Genomic DNA, 17,500 nt, shown 5'->3' with positions numbered 1-17,500 from the left:
AATCACTTGTGGATGCAAACAGAACATAGTTGAAGATCTCGGAAGGACGATTTGTCGATAATAAATCAGAAGACGTTGTTTGTCTTTCTTGTTTTAAAACCTTACAGTCACTTCCATTGGCATGGAAATATTACTTACGAGATCCGTCTTTTTTTGGCTGTGACTGTTGATCGCCATGTAGATATTTTAAATGCCCACATTCGCCCAAAATCATTGAGATCGTTTGTTTGTGTTTTCAAATAACGGTTTGTCCAAATGTGTGATGTGATTGGCTAAATGCACTCAGGCGAATCATTGAGGAAAACAAATTGTCAGCTATTTGAATAACTTCGTGTTACACGAAATTCAGTCACGATCACGCGCAATGACTTTTGGACGATTGTGGGTCTTTAAGCCATGCTTGGCTGAATTAAAAAAATAGGCCTTTTTCGATAAATTAAAATTCAGCTTGAAAGAGAGGTTTAGGGGACAAAGAAAAGTGGATGATATGCAAATATTTTTCACATTCAATAGACCAATTTCGATATATTAAAATTCAGTTCGAAACAAAATGCATCATCTCGAGGCTCTGGGGAATAAACTCATACAAATCCTCATATTTATTCCCCAGAGCCTCTCGATGATGCCTTTTGTTTTGGACTGAATTTTAATATATCGAAATTGGTCTATTCAACGTGTTTTTGTCCTCACTGCCTCACTATCAAGCTCAATATTTGATATTTCAGCTTAACAGTTGGGATCTTGATATAACACCAAATTCTCATGACTACCCAACAAAGAAATCTATGGTACTAGTTAGGAGAATGAACGTTTCAGTTTTGGGAATGAAAGGGTATGGGTCCACAATTAATGACTTGAGAGAGCTGGAAAGAGGAAAAATGACGGCAAAACACTCAGTCGCCTAATACCCTCTGTTTGTACCAGAGTAATTCAACATCCAGCACTGGAGTTTCGGGCTTTTAGACCATAAAAGTCGGGTCTTGCGTAGTCAATATGCTGCATTCATGCATGCTGCGAGTCTTTGACGTCATTCTCTCCTCGATCCAGCTCTCTGGGGCCTACTAGAACGCGAGTAATAGCGGATGGTAAATTCAAAAACCTGTACTTAAAAGTAAAAACCTGCCTGGAACAGGCTATAATTAGCTGTATGACCTCTGTAGGAGAGTTTGACGATGTGGGGAGGAGGGATAGCGCAGTGGTGAGAGAACTCGCCTCCCTCAGCCCACCAATGTGGCCCGGGTTCGATTCCCAGACTTGGCGTGATTGTTGGTTCTCTACTCTGCACTGAGAGGTTTTTCTCCGGGTACTCCGGTTTTCCCCTCCCTCAAAAACCAACTCACGATTAGAGCGGTTTTCAAATGAGTCTCGTAAAACCAAAGTAATTACTTTGGCCCATCAAAAAGGACTCAAACAATCCAGTAAACCAATCAAAACTCGAAGTGATTACACGTAGCCGATACAAAGCACAGGAAAATGTGCACGCGCGAGACACGATTGATTTTGGTTTCACTTATGATTGGTTGAAAAAGTGGCGCGAGAACTTTGAACCCATCACTGAGTGAAGTAATTCACTAATTACTTTTGATACTTAATTGAAAACGCTCTAATAAAAGTTGCTTGATTTGATTTCTGTTCAGTGTCACGAATTAGTGCCTCAGCGCTAAATACACTTGATATATACTTAAATAAAGGTCTGTATGCAATAAATACCACTCAACGCAAATAAACCTAACTAAAAGTATAGGTAGTCGCACTGGAAGAGTTCCACGCGTTTCAGAGACGAGTAAGAAAGTTCTTTGATGTTGCTTCCATCACATCTAACAAAAGGTGCTTCCTCAATTCAAGAGTTCCGAGTCAGTAAGGGTTATTGAACTGGAACTCGACACGAGCCCGAGGGTGCACCCGGGACTCGGCACGAGGGAAAATATATCACATATCCCCGAGATACAGGTCAATAAAATGCTTATTGGTCAGTCGGTAAGGTTTTCTACAAAAAACACACATAAGAATTCTCTCGAGGGACTTGTTGCGATTGTCTCCATGGATCTCTCCAAACCGTTTAATGTTATTCAGTATCCACTTCTTTCCAAGCTTAAAGTGGTCAACACTTATGGCCATCCCTCAAACTCACATTGGACATTTCGTAACAATTACACGATGCAATATCCCATCTTAATATGTCAAGTATTTAGGTCTAAAAGCCCCGTGGACGACGGTTAACTTTCAATTGTTTTGCTGGGTACTACTATGTCGATACTCTAAAAGATTCGACTTCCCAGGAGCTTGTCTCGTTAGTCTAGTGGATATCGGAAACTGTAAGGTGAAGCCATCGATCCGGGTTCAACTCTTTGCCTCGCGTATTGTGGAATCTTCTCAGCTTGTTTAAAATGTTTGCTTCGTTGAAGTAGATTTGAAGTCTAAAGTAGATTGTACGTCGTGTAAGTTGAGTAAAAAGGGAAATGTCAGTTTGAGGGATAGAAATAAGTGACGATCGCTTAAAGCTTACGGTATGAACGACGCAAGTCGCCCTTTACTGAGGAACTATCCGTCTCAGGTAGATCTCAGAGAGTTGAGGTTGGAGACACCTGCTCCAGTCGTGGTGTTCCGCAGGGGAGTGTCTTGAGAGGACCAAGAGACCACCGTCGGCTTTATTTCTCCTACATCGATCCAATAGTTTTCGATACATGTTTATCTCATGATGTCAGAGCAGCCAATCATAGAATGGCATTTCGTTTAATGAGAGTACTTTTCATTCCCTGTAAACGATACATTAGTGATCTTTGGAATGGAAATAGACAATAATCTGGATTTTTCTGGTCATTTATCAAAAAAATTAATAATGAGATCATCTTAACGTTATGATGCGCTTTTGGAACTTTATACCTAAAGACAACATACTTAAGATTTACAAATCGTCTATTTTACCACATTTTATTATTGCTCCTCTGTCTGGCATTTTTTCGGTGCGCCCAATACGGATAAACTAAATAAGAGAATACTTAGACTTATTTTGCAGATCAACTGTCCTCTTACGGTCATGGTTTTCTCATTAAAGTCAAACTCTACATCTCTATGCAATAAGCGCATTCAAAATTTCCCCACATTACTGTACTGATAAAAGTCTGTTTTTAACGATTTTCCTGCTAATATGAAAAATAAGTATTCACTCCGGTCTTCTTCTTATGATCTTTGTGGAAATTATATTTTGTCCCTCAGTAAACCTAGAACAACCAATTATGTGCTTAATTATTTTTCTTACTTAGCAGCCAAGTTGGGGAATGCACTACCTGATTTTATTCGTTTACGGTTTTTAAAAGGTTTTTTATTTACTGAGTTAGGTATCCGTTTATCATAGCTCTGAGAAGGACTGTTTAAGGACGGTGCCTACTATTTTTATTGCGCATACGTTCTGCGCATCTCCAGATACTCGGGTTTTCTATCGGCGAAGCTTACTACTACAGTGATTTTTGCGTGGTTTAAAACTATCCGGAGAACGTAGATCTTAGTCAGTACTCTTGGTATCCAAAAAGAAAATTGGGGGTAACCATGCATTTGAGAGATAATTAAGCTTCAATTTGAGAAAGAACGGCATACGTTGCTTTGTATTTTAAAGCTTTTTACAAATATTAGTCATCAATTATCTCTGAAAATGCGTGGTTACCCCCAATTTTCTTTTTGGGTTTCAGTAACACTTGTTAAGATCTATATTTCCTGCATAATCATAAAACGGGGCAAAAATACCTCTGAATTAGTACGCACAGTCCTTAAGATGGTTTGTGACTGAAATGGATAGTCCAAAATAAGGTGAGACACTTAGTTTTGTGTATATAAAATACCACACGATCTTACTTAAGTCTTACTAAGAAATATGGGTGTCACCAGAACAATCTGTGAAAGGTAACCATTTCGAGTCGGTACTTAGACCAAATCACTAGAAATTAGTGCCTAACCCAGCAGTTACTCTCAGCGTAACAGCGAAGGACCAACGAAGGACCAACGGATCGAAGTCCCCGGGCTTAATCGTCAGGTACGACGCTCTGTAGGCTTTGGTAGATTGTGCCCGAAAAAAAAGCATATTATGCTTCTAGCAGTGCTCATATTTTTTAGAAATTACGCCAAAATTATGCTACTTTCTGAAAATTATGCTCTCTGTCACCGAAATTATGCTACTTAGATCTTGAGTAAACTAAAGATCACCAGTAGCTTAACTCTATCAATTCTGATTTTAATGAACATTCATATAGTCCACCTTCCAGTCTTACAGTCTTTAGCATCGAAAATACGCATGTGCGCACCTCAAAAAGCCAAATGATGAACCACAGGTAACCCAGGCTCACTGTGTGTAGGTAAATATAGAGAACAGCGAAGTTTAGGTCTGATAATTTGCTAGAAAATGGAAATAAAAATCGATAAAACTTACCATGTGGTGAGCTGTTGTTGTCTTTAATACGTACACGAAGTTTCGGGGAAAATGGTCCCCGTTCACCTTCCTTCATAATATAGTGACAAGGTAGGAGACGGAAGCCAGCTTATGGACTCCGATCGACCCAAAACAAGCACGATTTTTTCGCAAAAATCGAATCCAGTCGCTAAATAAACATGCCAGGCTAGTGGAACATGAATTTCTCTAAGCCATGAATCCACTGAAGCATCTCCAGGTAGCAACGCGAAGCCACCAGACTCCGTAAAACCATGGGCCTTAGCACATACCTCAACATTTTCCAAAAACAATACAGAAATAAAACACAAACTGAAATATTCTAGAACTATGATGGGTTTTTTCCGTTTCCAACGCATAAAAGCTCGGATTATGCTAGCAGTGCTAAACTGAAATAAAGGCTTAAATTTTTGCTGGTTTTGCTAAATTATGCTTAAAATTATGCTAGCACAATCTACCAAAGCCTAACGCTCTGGCGAGATTGCCAGATGTACTACTGCTGTCCTACTGTCAAACATTTCGTCAGCGCATGCGTAAATGTTCTGGCTCTCCGATACGTATCATACCGAAAAAGATGCTGGTTTTTCACAAGGAATAGTCCTTTTCCGAGTTACTGCATGCCTCAGTTTCAAAGCGAGTCCTGGTGCACAACCATTCAAATGGAAATGAGTTGCGTATTCTTATGCAAATCAAACTCAACATTTTCCAAAAACAATACAGAAATAAAACACAAACTGAATTAGCACTAAGTCTCGCTTTGAAACCGAGACAACCAGCAACTGGGAAATGGCCTATTGGCATTTCAGTTGATTCTACATGCATAAACGTAACGTAAGAACCGTGTCTTGTTTTCTCGCATAGGTCACAGATAGATCATACCGTCGTTTACTTAGAATATTTAGCCCGGTGGTCGAATAAAGAAGAGGAAAATGAATAATTTTGGCGATCGCATAAACGGTTCAATGTCTTTGTTCCTGACTTACAACAGCATTTTTTCTCCCTCCGTAATTCTGTAAGTCTGTTTTTAATTAGCGCTTGTTCAGCGTTGTTCTCACATTCATTCATAAAATTTCATTCACTTGTCAAGGATTGACAGGCCGGTATTTTCTGTTGGAAATTCATCAAAAGGAACTTAAATCAGTTGGAAAATCATCCTCCAGGAGTATGGTCTTTATTAACATATACGTCAAAAATTATATTGAGTCGCATTCATTTGGAATCAACGATCACAAATACTGAATCAAAACACTTAGATTAAAGCTATTTGTGATTGAAGGATTTGATTCACGATTTCCGTCTCTTCTCTCCAGGGTCTTCGCCAGGACACCTGGTATAATGACCCCCTTTTTGGCGTCCATACGACGACGGAAACTGTTTGCATTTTTAGACTCTGACTTCCCAAAGAAAGCCTGCGTAATAAAGCGTTAAATAAAGCAAATGGTAATAGAAGCCTTACAAAATGTTGAGTTTCAATAGTCCTCTCTGGAAAAAGACTTTAATTTATTTAAATATTTGTCTGTTATAATCCACCCATGAATTTTCGCGCTATTTTATTGGCTATTTTACGTCAAGTGGCGGTAAGTTATCACGGGGGCCAAGTCGTTATTCCAGCAATGATCGTGAATGATGAGGGGGTGGCGAGTTTAGTGACGAGTACCCTGCAATTGTCAAACGGATAGTTTTAGGCGCCAAGCCATTGTGTGCACTAAAAGTATCTAAAGACTTCCAACAGGCAGGATATTGCCATTTGTGGTAAAGGTTCTAGAAAATAATAGGACATTGCATCACGCAATGTAATAGCCAAACAAGAAAGCTCATTTTGGGAAATAACCCAATCACATTGCGAGAAAGTTATAGAAAAAGGCCCGGTTGTTCGAAAACGGATTAACTTAATCCAGGATTAGCGTAAACTTTGGTTTCATTTTTTCAACTTTTTGGTGAAAGTTTCTTTTTTGCTTATTTTTGTTCTTCAAGATTTACTTTCTCTAATGTTAAGTTTTGCCGAATATCAGCGTTGAACAGCATGTGGGAATAGAGAAATAAACTTCTTGGTTAATTTTTAATCTGGGGTTAGCGTTAATCGGCTTTCAGTTTGAACAACCGGGCCAAGGCTTGCTCTTTCTTTGTGTCATGATTTTGGTCACGCTCTGAAATAAACACTTCCTTTGGACTCACTTGACCACTGTGATGACGAATATCGTTGTCGATAAGAGTACAGACAACGCTGAACCACTTTCGATTTGTTAAATTGATAAACGAGTAAGAAACTTCTCCACGGTCTCGAACGTCCTTTTATGCTATATCACAGTTTAGGGTATCTCCCAAAAAAACCTTCTCAAATGGTCTTCTAAAAAAGTGCATCATGCAATCGGCAATAAATAAAGCGTAAAAGAAATTTTATTCCTCTTTGTTTGCATTTCGGGGAAAGTTCTTTGTCAGATGAATGTTAAACACGCAATTAAAAGTGCGTGTTAGCGTATGGAGCAAGGATCTTTCGTGACACTGCACATCAGATCAGTGGTGAACAAATGCACTAGACTGCATCTGATAGAAATGAAGGCTGCGTATATGATATCGAACCCAATGCCCTTCGAGCGGTTGTCAGTCACACGCGACCCTCAACGGCTTTCTTTTTTTTTTTTTCATTTTTCGAAACTAAATTTGGGTGGACGTCAATTAAGTGTTTCCATAACAATAATAGTGTTCACTTGGCGGTAGTCGAATTGGTCAGGGAAACATTTTGATTGCCGTCCACCCAAATTTAGTTTCGAAAAATGAAAGAAATTCGTTGAGGGGCGCGTGTGACTAGTACTGTTAACCGCTGTAACTCAGCTCCCATGAGATGAAAGGATGGAGAACTGAGGTCTGCTCTCATTGCCTCTCTTGTATACCAAGCCTTTACAGCATATCATAGTGGGTACTTATCAATCATCTTCCCCTTCATCTTCAAATGAAAGCAAGCTTTTGTTCTTGACTCCTTTCATCGTGCTGGCTGTTTTGGATTTCTTTCTATTTGTGGATTTCAAGTCCTTCTCATTTTCGCCTGACTTCCTTTTCGTTGGTTTCTTGAACATGATTTTTCCGCCTTGCTCGAGATTTCTATCCTTGTCAGTATCTAATGGTGTAAAAAATTAAGAGTCTCAACACTTTAACCCTTTCATGCCATACATGGTGGAAAGCGTTACATTAGGAATACTAATTCATAGTACTGATAGAGCGGTTTTCAAATGAGTGTCGAAACTAATTAGTGAATTACTTTGGTTTTGCATTAGTTCACTCAGTGATTGTTCAAAGTTCTCGCGCCTCTTTTTCAGGCAATCAGAAGTGAAACCAAAACCAATCGCGGTTCACGCGTGCACATTCTACCTCATCCTAGTCTACGTCACAAGGAATCACGTGAGATTGCGCGAGCAAGCCACAATCTTGGACAGAATAAAATGGAACAGAAATGCCCCCTCTCCCCCAAATCAAGGATGAAGGTGCGTGAAGGCCAAAACGCGCCATTTTCCCATCACTGATTTTGGGGGGAGGGGTGGTCTCAATGTTCCATTTAATTTGTCCAAGATTGTCTGTGGAGGCTACGACGTCACAAATTCAAGATTTGGTCAATTAATCAAATATGTCAACACATTAATCATCCGAAACCACTGGCCTCGGACGCAGTCACGCTCGTCGCTAGTGTTGCTATGTTGAGATACTACGTGGAAGATATTTTAAGAAAAGCGGAGCGTATAAAAAAGCCAAACCTAAATGAAAATTTGCCAGTAGGATCAAGAATAAGGGTATAACTCTACGTAGAATTGACGAAAAAAATGCAATCCAGAAAAAGAATACCCGAGGAAAAAAAAGTAAGAGTTAGAGTTCTCAAGCCCACTACCAAGAGAAAATGAGGGGACAGAGACGGAGTCTCAGGGCGTTGGTCGGGATATGTCATGTCCACGAAAGTTATTTTTAGACGAGCGAAAGGCTTTGTTCGAGTGACAAGCTCCTGAAAGAGATTGAAGAGGAATACAACACGGCCGATAAAACGGGCCCAAACATAAATGAACATCTAGCGAATCTTATTAATAAGAGATTTGCTGGTAAGCTCAAGGAAGCAAAGCTTAAAGAAAAGCTAGAGCTGTATGTGCGACCCGGCACATGTATGTTGCGACCCGGCACATGTATGTTGTTATGTATGGACCATTGTATTACAGAAAACTAGAACAAGAGAAATCTCATGCTATCAAAGACAATAATGGCAACTATGAGGCCTTTATGTCACACTCCACAGATGCCAAAACAGAACTACAATGGTGGATCGAAAATATTGAAAACTCATTCAATGTTATAAATCATGACCCCCCATCACTAACAATTGCCACTGATGCCTCAAAAATTGGATGGGGAGGTGTTTTCAAAGATCTGACTTGTGGGGGCCACTGAACACCCCCAGAAGGTGAAGAGCATATCAACTACCTAGAATTAATGGCTGCCTTCTTTTCACTCCAAGCTTTTGTGACAAAACTAAATAATAAACATGTCAGACTGAAAATTGATAATACAACAGCAGTGGCAGCGATAAATAACATGGGCACTAATCACTCTGTACAATGTAACAAAGTGGCTTTAGATATCTGGTGCTGGTGCATGGCTAGAAACATCTGGATATCTGCAGAACACATACCAGGGAAAAGTAATGTAGCAGCTGATAGACAGTCAAGGGAAATAAACACCAATACTGAGTGGATGCTGAACCCCACTCTCTTAAATAAAGCCCTTGATAAGCTGCAAGCTCGCCCAGATGTTGACATGTTTGCGTCAAGACTCAATAAACAATTCCCAAGATATATTTCCTTCCGACCTGACCCTGGAGTATACTTAGTAGATGCTTTTTCAGCTCAGCGGAATGAACTAAATGGTTATTATTTTCCCCCCTTCAGTGTGATTCCAAAGGTTCTTCTAAAACTGGAACAAGACAAAGCCACAGGGATAGTGGTGATCCCCAGATGGCCAACTCAGGTGTGGTACTCAGTGGCTATGAGAATGCTGATAAGCTGCCCAGTCCTTCTGCAGCACAATGCCAGACTACTTTAGTTACCCAGCCACCCACAAAAAGTACATCCATTACACAAGAAACTGGACCTTCTCATCTGCCACTTATCCGGGAACAGTTGCACGCAAGTGGCCTTTCACAAGCAGCTTCAGATATCATCCTGTGTGCTTGGAGAAACGGGACAAAAAAGCAGTACCGAACGTATCTTTCGAAGTGGGGAATTACTGCAGCTCAAAAGGGATCAGTCCAGTTTCAGCTACTGTAGCTCAAGCAATAAACTTTCTTGCAGACCTAGTCAAGTCAGGTGTTGGCTATAGTGGAGTTAATACAGCAAGATCAGCCATTTCAACAATACTTGTCATTAGTGACTCTGCTACCTTTGGTACACACCCATTCGTAAAGCGATTTCTAAAGGGTGTTTTTGAACAGAAGCCCTCATTACCACGTTATGAAACCATCTGGGATGTCAGTCAAGTATTAACTCATCTTCGTTCCTACCCTCCTGTTGAGAACATTTCACTTAAGAAACTTACATTTAAAGTTGTTATGTTACTAGCTCTGTTAACTGGTCAGTGAACACAAACCATTCACTGCCTAGATGTTAAACATATGGACATGTCAGAAAAGAAATGTATTTTTTATCTGACCAGCCTCCAGAAGCACTCCCGACCAGGGAAACAGCAGAAGCCTATTGAACTGGAAGCTTTTGACCAGGAGCCTAATTTGTGTGTTATTCGTCATTTGAAAGCATATGTTGATAAGACATAGGGGTGACACTAACAGAAATCAGTTACTGTTGAGTTTTCAGAAACCATTTAAACCTGTTAGTAAGGACACAATTTCACGTTGGATCAAAAATGTCTTGAAAGCTGCGGGCATAGATACCACCAAATTTGGGGCCCACAGCACTAGGGCAGCATCCACCAGTGCTGCTGCCAGGGCGGGAACGCTGCTAGAAGTTATTCTGGAATCTGCAGGATGGTCTAACTGCGGAACCTTTGCTAAGTTTTACCAGAAACCAGTCAATGCTCCATGTAACTTTGGTTCGGTTTTGTTAGAGGCAAATACAGTCTGCCAAACCTACCTTTTGTTGTCTTTAATTCATGACCACAGGGCTTTGAAATCTCACGTGATTCTATGTGATGTAGACTAGGATGAGGTAGAATTTAAGATTAAACGAGACTTACCTGTAAGTTGAAGTTTGATGTGAATTCTACCGATTCCTAGTCAGGAACAGAGGAGTCACGTGCCCACCCAACATATACATATATATATATATATATATATATATATATATATATATATATATATATATATATATATATACATATATATATATATATCTATATTTTTATACAGGACAAATTTATCCTTTTTATTTGTCCCCACCCTTGTTTTTTCCTGTGCTCATTCATTGTTAAATACTGACCTGGCTTGCTCGCGCAATCTCACGTGACTCCTCTGTTCCTGACTAGGAATCGGTAGAATTCACATCAAACTTCAACTTACAGGTAAGTCTCGTTTAATCTTAAATTTTCCTGCACTTTGTGTCGGCTACGTGTAATTACTTCGAGTTTTGATTGCTTTACTGGATTGTCTCCGTCCTTTTGATTGGCCAAAGTAATTACTTTGGTTTTGGTTTTACGACACTCATTCAAGAAAACCGCTCTATAATAAATATACTAATACCACTTGTAATTGATTGATAGATAGACAGACAGACAGACAGACAGACAGACAGACAGACAGACAGACAGACAGACAGACAGACAGACAGACAGATAGATAGATAGATAGATAGATAGATAGATAGATAGATATAAATTGAATTACGGTCGTTGTTCAAGGTAGATAAACCTAGCTATACAACATCGTAGCAAAATTCGCAAAACGTTTGGTTTGGACTTGAGGTGTCAGTGTCTTTGCAAATCCCTGACCTTAAGTGGTAACCATGACACACCTCTACCTTGTTGTTAAGTACATGTTATAGTGATATCATTTCTATTGCCTTGCTGACAAATTTAATGCGGACCCGCTATCTGCGAACAGACAGGCACTCAAGATCAGTTGCATCAGTCAGTCAGAGCATCAAAATAAGTTATAACTAAGATTATATAGATTCTATAGCAGAGGCTAGATAGTCCGGTAAGTCAGACCACACTGGCGAACTGGCGAGGCATATTCCAAGATCCTGATCTTATAAGGGAACAGTAGATCTGAACAAGGTCCTTGATTTCTACTCCTGATTTCTTCAAGAGTTTGATAGCATAAAGTCGCTTGTTAGCCTTCTTACATATATCATTAAAATGCGTATTCCAGGTTAGGTCTTCACTAATGTGCACCCCAAGAATTTTGTAAGTAGACACTGTTTTAATGGTGGTCCCCAACAGCTGTATAAAACGGGCCAAGAGGGGACGATTGGAAATGAAAAAAGTTTATAATTTCGCGGCTCTTCTCCTGTCATATATTATATTTCAGTTGGGCTTGATTGCATTGCATGACAAGAAGACGGTTGGATCGATTACGAAAGGACCATTTCAGCGAGCGATTGTTCTCGATACTCAGTGCAATCGTGATTGCTGATTCGTAATTCAGCAAGGTAACAGAAACGACCAGTTACAAACCTTCCTTGCTGTCCTCCTCTTTTTCCTTCATACGTGCAAGAAACTCGTCTGCTTCCGCTTCGCTGACATTCGACCCTAAGATGATAATCGGCTTTTCATCCCCAAGCTCTCTATCATCCAAAGTTGACGAGTCGAGCCCTTTTAGTTTTGTTTCAACTGTTGCTGTCTCTTGATACCCAACTTTTTCTTTGAATTTCTCAATAAACGAAGGAGTCTTGGGTTTCGTGAAAGAGACATTTTTGGCAGCCATGTTGAAAGAGTACTGAAGATACACACCTTGTACAGCGGTTTTACAGGTATATCGCTGGTTGGTACTTTAAGTAGGGTTATTAAAGTGTATCATAATAGTATGTAATTATATCATGGATGTATTAAAGCCTTAAATTGTTATATATAAAGGTATATACCTATGAATTTCCATGTATACCCATATATATTCATGTATACCCATGTGTATTCATGTATATCCATATATATCCATGTATACCCATGTATGTCCATGTATACCTATGTATATCCACGTATACCCATATAAATTCATGTATACCCATGTATATCCATGTATGCCCATGTATGTCCATGTATACCCATATACATTCATGTATACCCATGTATGCCTATGTATATTCATGTATACCCATGTATATCCATGTATGCCCATGTATGTTCATGTATACCCATATATATTCATGTATACCCATGTATATCCATGTATACCCATGTATGTCCATGTATACCCATGTATATCCATGTATAACCATGTATTTCCATGTAAGCCCATGTATGGCCATGTATACCCATGTGTAGCCATGTAAAACCATGTATATCCATGTATACCCACGTATATCCGTGTAAGCCCATGTATGTCCATGTATACCCATGTATATCCATGTAAAACCATGTATATCCATGTATACCCACGTATATCCGTGTATAACCATGTATTTCCATGTATACCCATATATATTCATGTATACCCCTGTATACCCATGTATATCTATGTATGACCATGTATGTTCATGTATACCCATATATATTCATGTATACCCATGTATATCCATGTATGCCCATGTATGTTCATGTATACCCATATATATTCATGTATACCCATGTATATCCATGTATGCCCATGTATGTTCATGTATACCCATATATATTCATGTATACCCATGTATATCCATGTATATCCATGTATACCCATATATATTCATGTATACCCATGTATATCCATGTATACCCATGTATATCCATGTATAACCATGTATGTCCATGTATACCCATGTATATCCATGTATAACCATGTATTTCCATGTATACCCATATATATTCATGTATACCCATGCATGCCCATGTATACCCATGTATATCCATGTCTAACCACGTATGTCCATGTATACCCATGTATATCCATGTATAACCATGTATGTCCCTGTATACCAATATATATTCATGTATACCCATGTATATCCATGTATACCCATGTACGTACATGTATACCCATGTGTATCTATGTATAACCATGCATGTCCATGTATACCCATGTATGTCCATGTATACCCATCTACATCCATGTATAACCATGTATAGCCATGTATATCCATGTATGCCCATGTATGTTCATGTATACCCATATATATCCATGTATAACCATGTATAGCTATGTATATCTATGTATACCCATGTATCTCTATGTGTACCCATGTAAATCTATGTATAATCTTCTATATCCATGTATACCCATGTATGTCCATGTATATCCATGTATGTCCATGTATACCCATATATATTCATGTATACCCATGTATATCCATGTATAACCATGTATGTCCATGTATACCCATGTATATCCATGTATAACCATGTATTTCCATGTATACCCATATATATTCATGTATACCCATGTATATCCATGTATACCCATGTATGTCCATGTATACCCATATATATTCATGTATACCCATGTATATCCATGTATGTCCATGTATACCCATATATATTCATGTATACCCATGTATATCCATGTATAACCATGTATGTCCATGTATACCAATATATATTCATGTATACCCATGTATATCCATGTATACCCATGTACGTACATGTATACCCATGTGTATCTATGTATAACCATGCATGTCCATGTATACCCATGTATGTCCATGTATACCCATCTACATCCATGTATAACCATGTATAGCCATGTATATCCATGTATGCCCATGTATGTTCATGTATACCCATATATATCCATGTATAACCATGTATAGCTATGTATATCTATGTATACCCATGTATCTCTATGTGTACCCATGTAAATCTATGTATAACCTTGTATATCCATGTATACCCATGTATGTTCATGTATATCCATGTATACCCATGTATGTCCATGTATGTCCATGTATACCCATGTGTATCCATGTATGTCCATGTATACCCATGTATATCCATGTATAGCCATGTATATCCATGTACAGCAATGTATTTCCATTTTTATCCATGTTCAGCCATTTATATCCATGTATATCCATGTACAGCCATGTATTTCCATGTATACCCATATATCTCTATGTATACCCATGTATATCCATGTATAACCGTGTTTATCCATGTATACCCATGTATACTCATGTATAGCCATGTATATCCATGCATACCCATGTATATCCATGTATACCCATGTATACCCAAGTATACCCATGTATATCCATGTACAGCCATCTATTGCCATCTTTTTCCATGTATAGCCATGTATATCCCTGTAGAGCCATGTATATCCATGTAAAGCGATGCAGTTCCATGTATACCCATCTATATCAATGTATACCCATGTATGTCGATGTATACCCATGTGTACCCATGTATATTCATTTATACCTATGTATATCCATGTATACCCTTGTATCTCCATGTTTTGCCATGTATATCCATGTATACCCATGTGCAGCCATTTATCTCCATGTATACCCATGTTTATCCATGCATACCCATGTATATCCATGTATACCCATGCATATCCATGTTTACCCATGTGTATCCATGTACAGCCGTGTATAGCAGTGTGCAACAGTGTGTATCCATGTATAGCCATGTATTACATGGATATGTATTCATGGATAACCATGTACAACCATGTTTATCCATGTATAGCTGTGTAGTATCATATATGTCCATATATTTCCATTTAAAACCATGTATTTTCATGCTGCCCTTGTATATCTATTTATAACCATATATATCTATGTATAGCCTCTTATTATCATATATATCATATATGCATGTACACCCAAGTACATCTATGTATAGACGTGTATTACCCTGCATATAACCATAATTTCCTTTCTACAGGGGCGACCATTTGGAATGCGCTGCTAGACCAGCTAAATCAATTGCCTTCTATAAATGGTTTAAGAAAGCAAATAAAATCTTTCACGTTTGCATCGGCAAAAACTGATTAAATTAAGCAATTTTTGTAAAAAGTATGTTAAGGTCATTGATTTTTAAACTTAGGTATCTTTGTATATTATACACGGCTTTTAGGTAGAACAGATTTTCTATGTAAAATACGTATGTAAATTTGGTGAAATTACCGTGTTTAACTAACGTTTTCCTATCCTATCTATCTATCTATCTATCTATCTATCTATCTATCTATCTATCTATCTATCTATCTATATCTGATATACTTAACCATGAGATCTTGATAAAGAAATTAGAATACTTTGGCTTTGATCACTCAGCAGTTGCCATTTTCCATTCGTATTTGTCAAATCGCAAGCAACAGTTTAGTGTGAATGGAACATCTTCTAAGCTTCTAGATATTTCGTGTGGCGTACCACAAGGCTCAATATTACGACCCCTTTTATTTTTAATGTATATAAATATTTCTTCGGCGAAATGTGACGCGTGAGTATTTTTCCAAAATAAGCAATAAACACAAGCACAAAGTTAACAAGTAAATAAAAGTTTGGGAATGAGTGTATTTTCTCCTGTAAACTTCATAGGGAGCTTCAAACTTTACCAACATTTATCCAAGGACAACAACTAATAACGTCTTATTAAGCGTGTCGAAAGCATTTATAATGTCGGAAACAGGATAATTGGTATTGATTAAGGTAAAGTTTATGTAATGATAATGATATATCTGCCCGGAAATCGAGCGTATCTATCTGTCTGCTTCAATTATTAAGTTTGTTTATCTTTTGTCCCGAAGATCTTTATAGCCAATAGCCAATCAGTTTACGTTTGATCAATGTATGTCTATAAGATAAGAGAACAATGGGTTGTAGTTTAGTCAGTCAGAGACATGAACTTATGGTGTACGCCATCGGAGAAATTGTAAAACAATCGAGGAAAGCGACAGTGTGGGTTCCTTACTTATTCCCCATAACAAAAACCTAAGTTTTCGGGTGCTTAGTATAATTGCTTTTAAACCAAAACGGTTATCGACACTGGGCATCAGCTTTGACCATAGATCGTGGGCATTTAAGCCCTTGCTTACCTTCACCCCCCTCCTCCTCAACAAGATTCAAGATTCAAGAGTTGAAGCCAGATCGCGAGCCCAAAAAAAATATTCCAAGAAGAAATTTATTATGTTCACCTCCACCCACACACGCAGAGACGGATTTCTAAGTTTTGCCACTACTTAAAATTGTATTTACGTCATTCATTCAACAGAAACTATGCCCATTGCAGAAGGAACTACGCCCGTAAAATAACACCTTTTTTGTAGTGGGATAATAAATCTCTTATTCGATGGTCTAACATATAAGGCCATTCTCTCCGTTGAGCATTGTCCGACCGACCCAAATTTTTGGAATTTTCAAAAAAAAAAAAGGGTAACGGAGTTTTAAAACCATTTTAATGTTGCATAGGAGTTTCAGGGGTTGATCCTTTTTCCCACGCTGTCTTAAGTTTGCAACAACATCCACCAACTTTTCAGCCATATTCATTTTGGGTTCACGTTTTGTTTGTTTTCCGGGCTCCACAGCTATGATGCTGGGGTAGCGGGACTCCGATTCCGAGACTGCCCAGGAAACGCATTTGACGCTAAACGAAAAAAAAAAAGGAGGATGGGCTAATACTCGCGGACATTTTGCTCACTGCTCGCAAAATGCTTTGCAACTCTCAAAATATCCGCGCGTATTATATGTTAAACCGTCGCATAAGATGTATTTATCACGCCGTCTGAAAAACAACAAAATATACCAGCAAAAGCTCGAGAATGAGCAAGAGTAGAATCTTCTCTCAATGCAGCAAAGCACAAGGAATAAATCTGGAAACAAACAAAAATAAGATACGAGAATGCGTTGATCGAGCCGTGTCTCCAAAGCTGCGATTGCTAATTCTGCTGTCGTACTTAGCATCATCAGCAGAATAGCGCACGATTGCAAATTTGTTTGG

The 17,500-nt window shown here is 38.6% G+C and overlaps 1 protein-coding gene across 1 annotated transcript; it reads right to left on the bottom strand.

The window, feature by feature from the left end:
- Positions 1–6,817: 6,817 nt before the first annotated feature.
- LOC138020062 (uncharacterized protein KIAA1143 homolog) lies at positions 6,818–12,363 on the bottom strand. The gene is made up of 2 exons (XM_068867059.1): positions 12,098–12,363; positions 6,818–7,553 (listed from the first exon to the last, which is right to left on the bottom strand). The coding sequence occupies exons 1-2, from the start codon at positions 12,345–12,347 to the stop codon at positions 7,363–7,365; spliced, it is 441 nt and encodes a 146-aa protein (XP_068723160.1). The 5' UTR covers positions 12,348–12,363; the 3' UTR covers positions 6,818–7,362.
- Positions 12,364–17,500: the final 5,137 nt, after the last annotated feature.

Source organism: Montipora capricornis, chromosome 10 (genome assembly GCF_036669925.1).
Source record: "Montipora capricornis isolate CH-2021 chromosome 10, ASM3666992v2, whole genome shotgun sequence".
Lineage (NCBI taxonomy): Eukaryota > Metazoa > Cnidaria > Anthozoa > Scleractinia > Acroporidae > Montipora > Montipora capricornis.
This window is presented reverse-complemented; position numbering and strand designations above follow the sequence as displayed.

What these genes read in the sequence shown, in the direction of transcription:
- LOC138020062 (XM_068867059.1), bottom strand. Translation starts at nt 12,347, where the DNA reads ATGGCTGCCAAAAATGTCTCTTTCACGAAACCCAAGACTCCTTCGTTT. An exon ending in AGAGGAGGACAGCAAGGAAG is followed by an intron (nt 7,554 to 12,097) that starts GTTTGTAACTGG and finishes TTACACCATTAG; the next exon opens with ATACTGACAAGGATAGAAAT.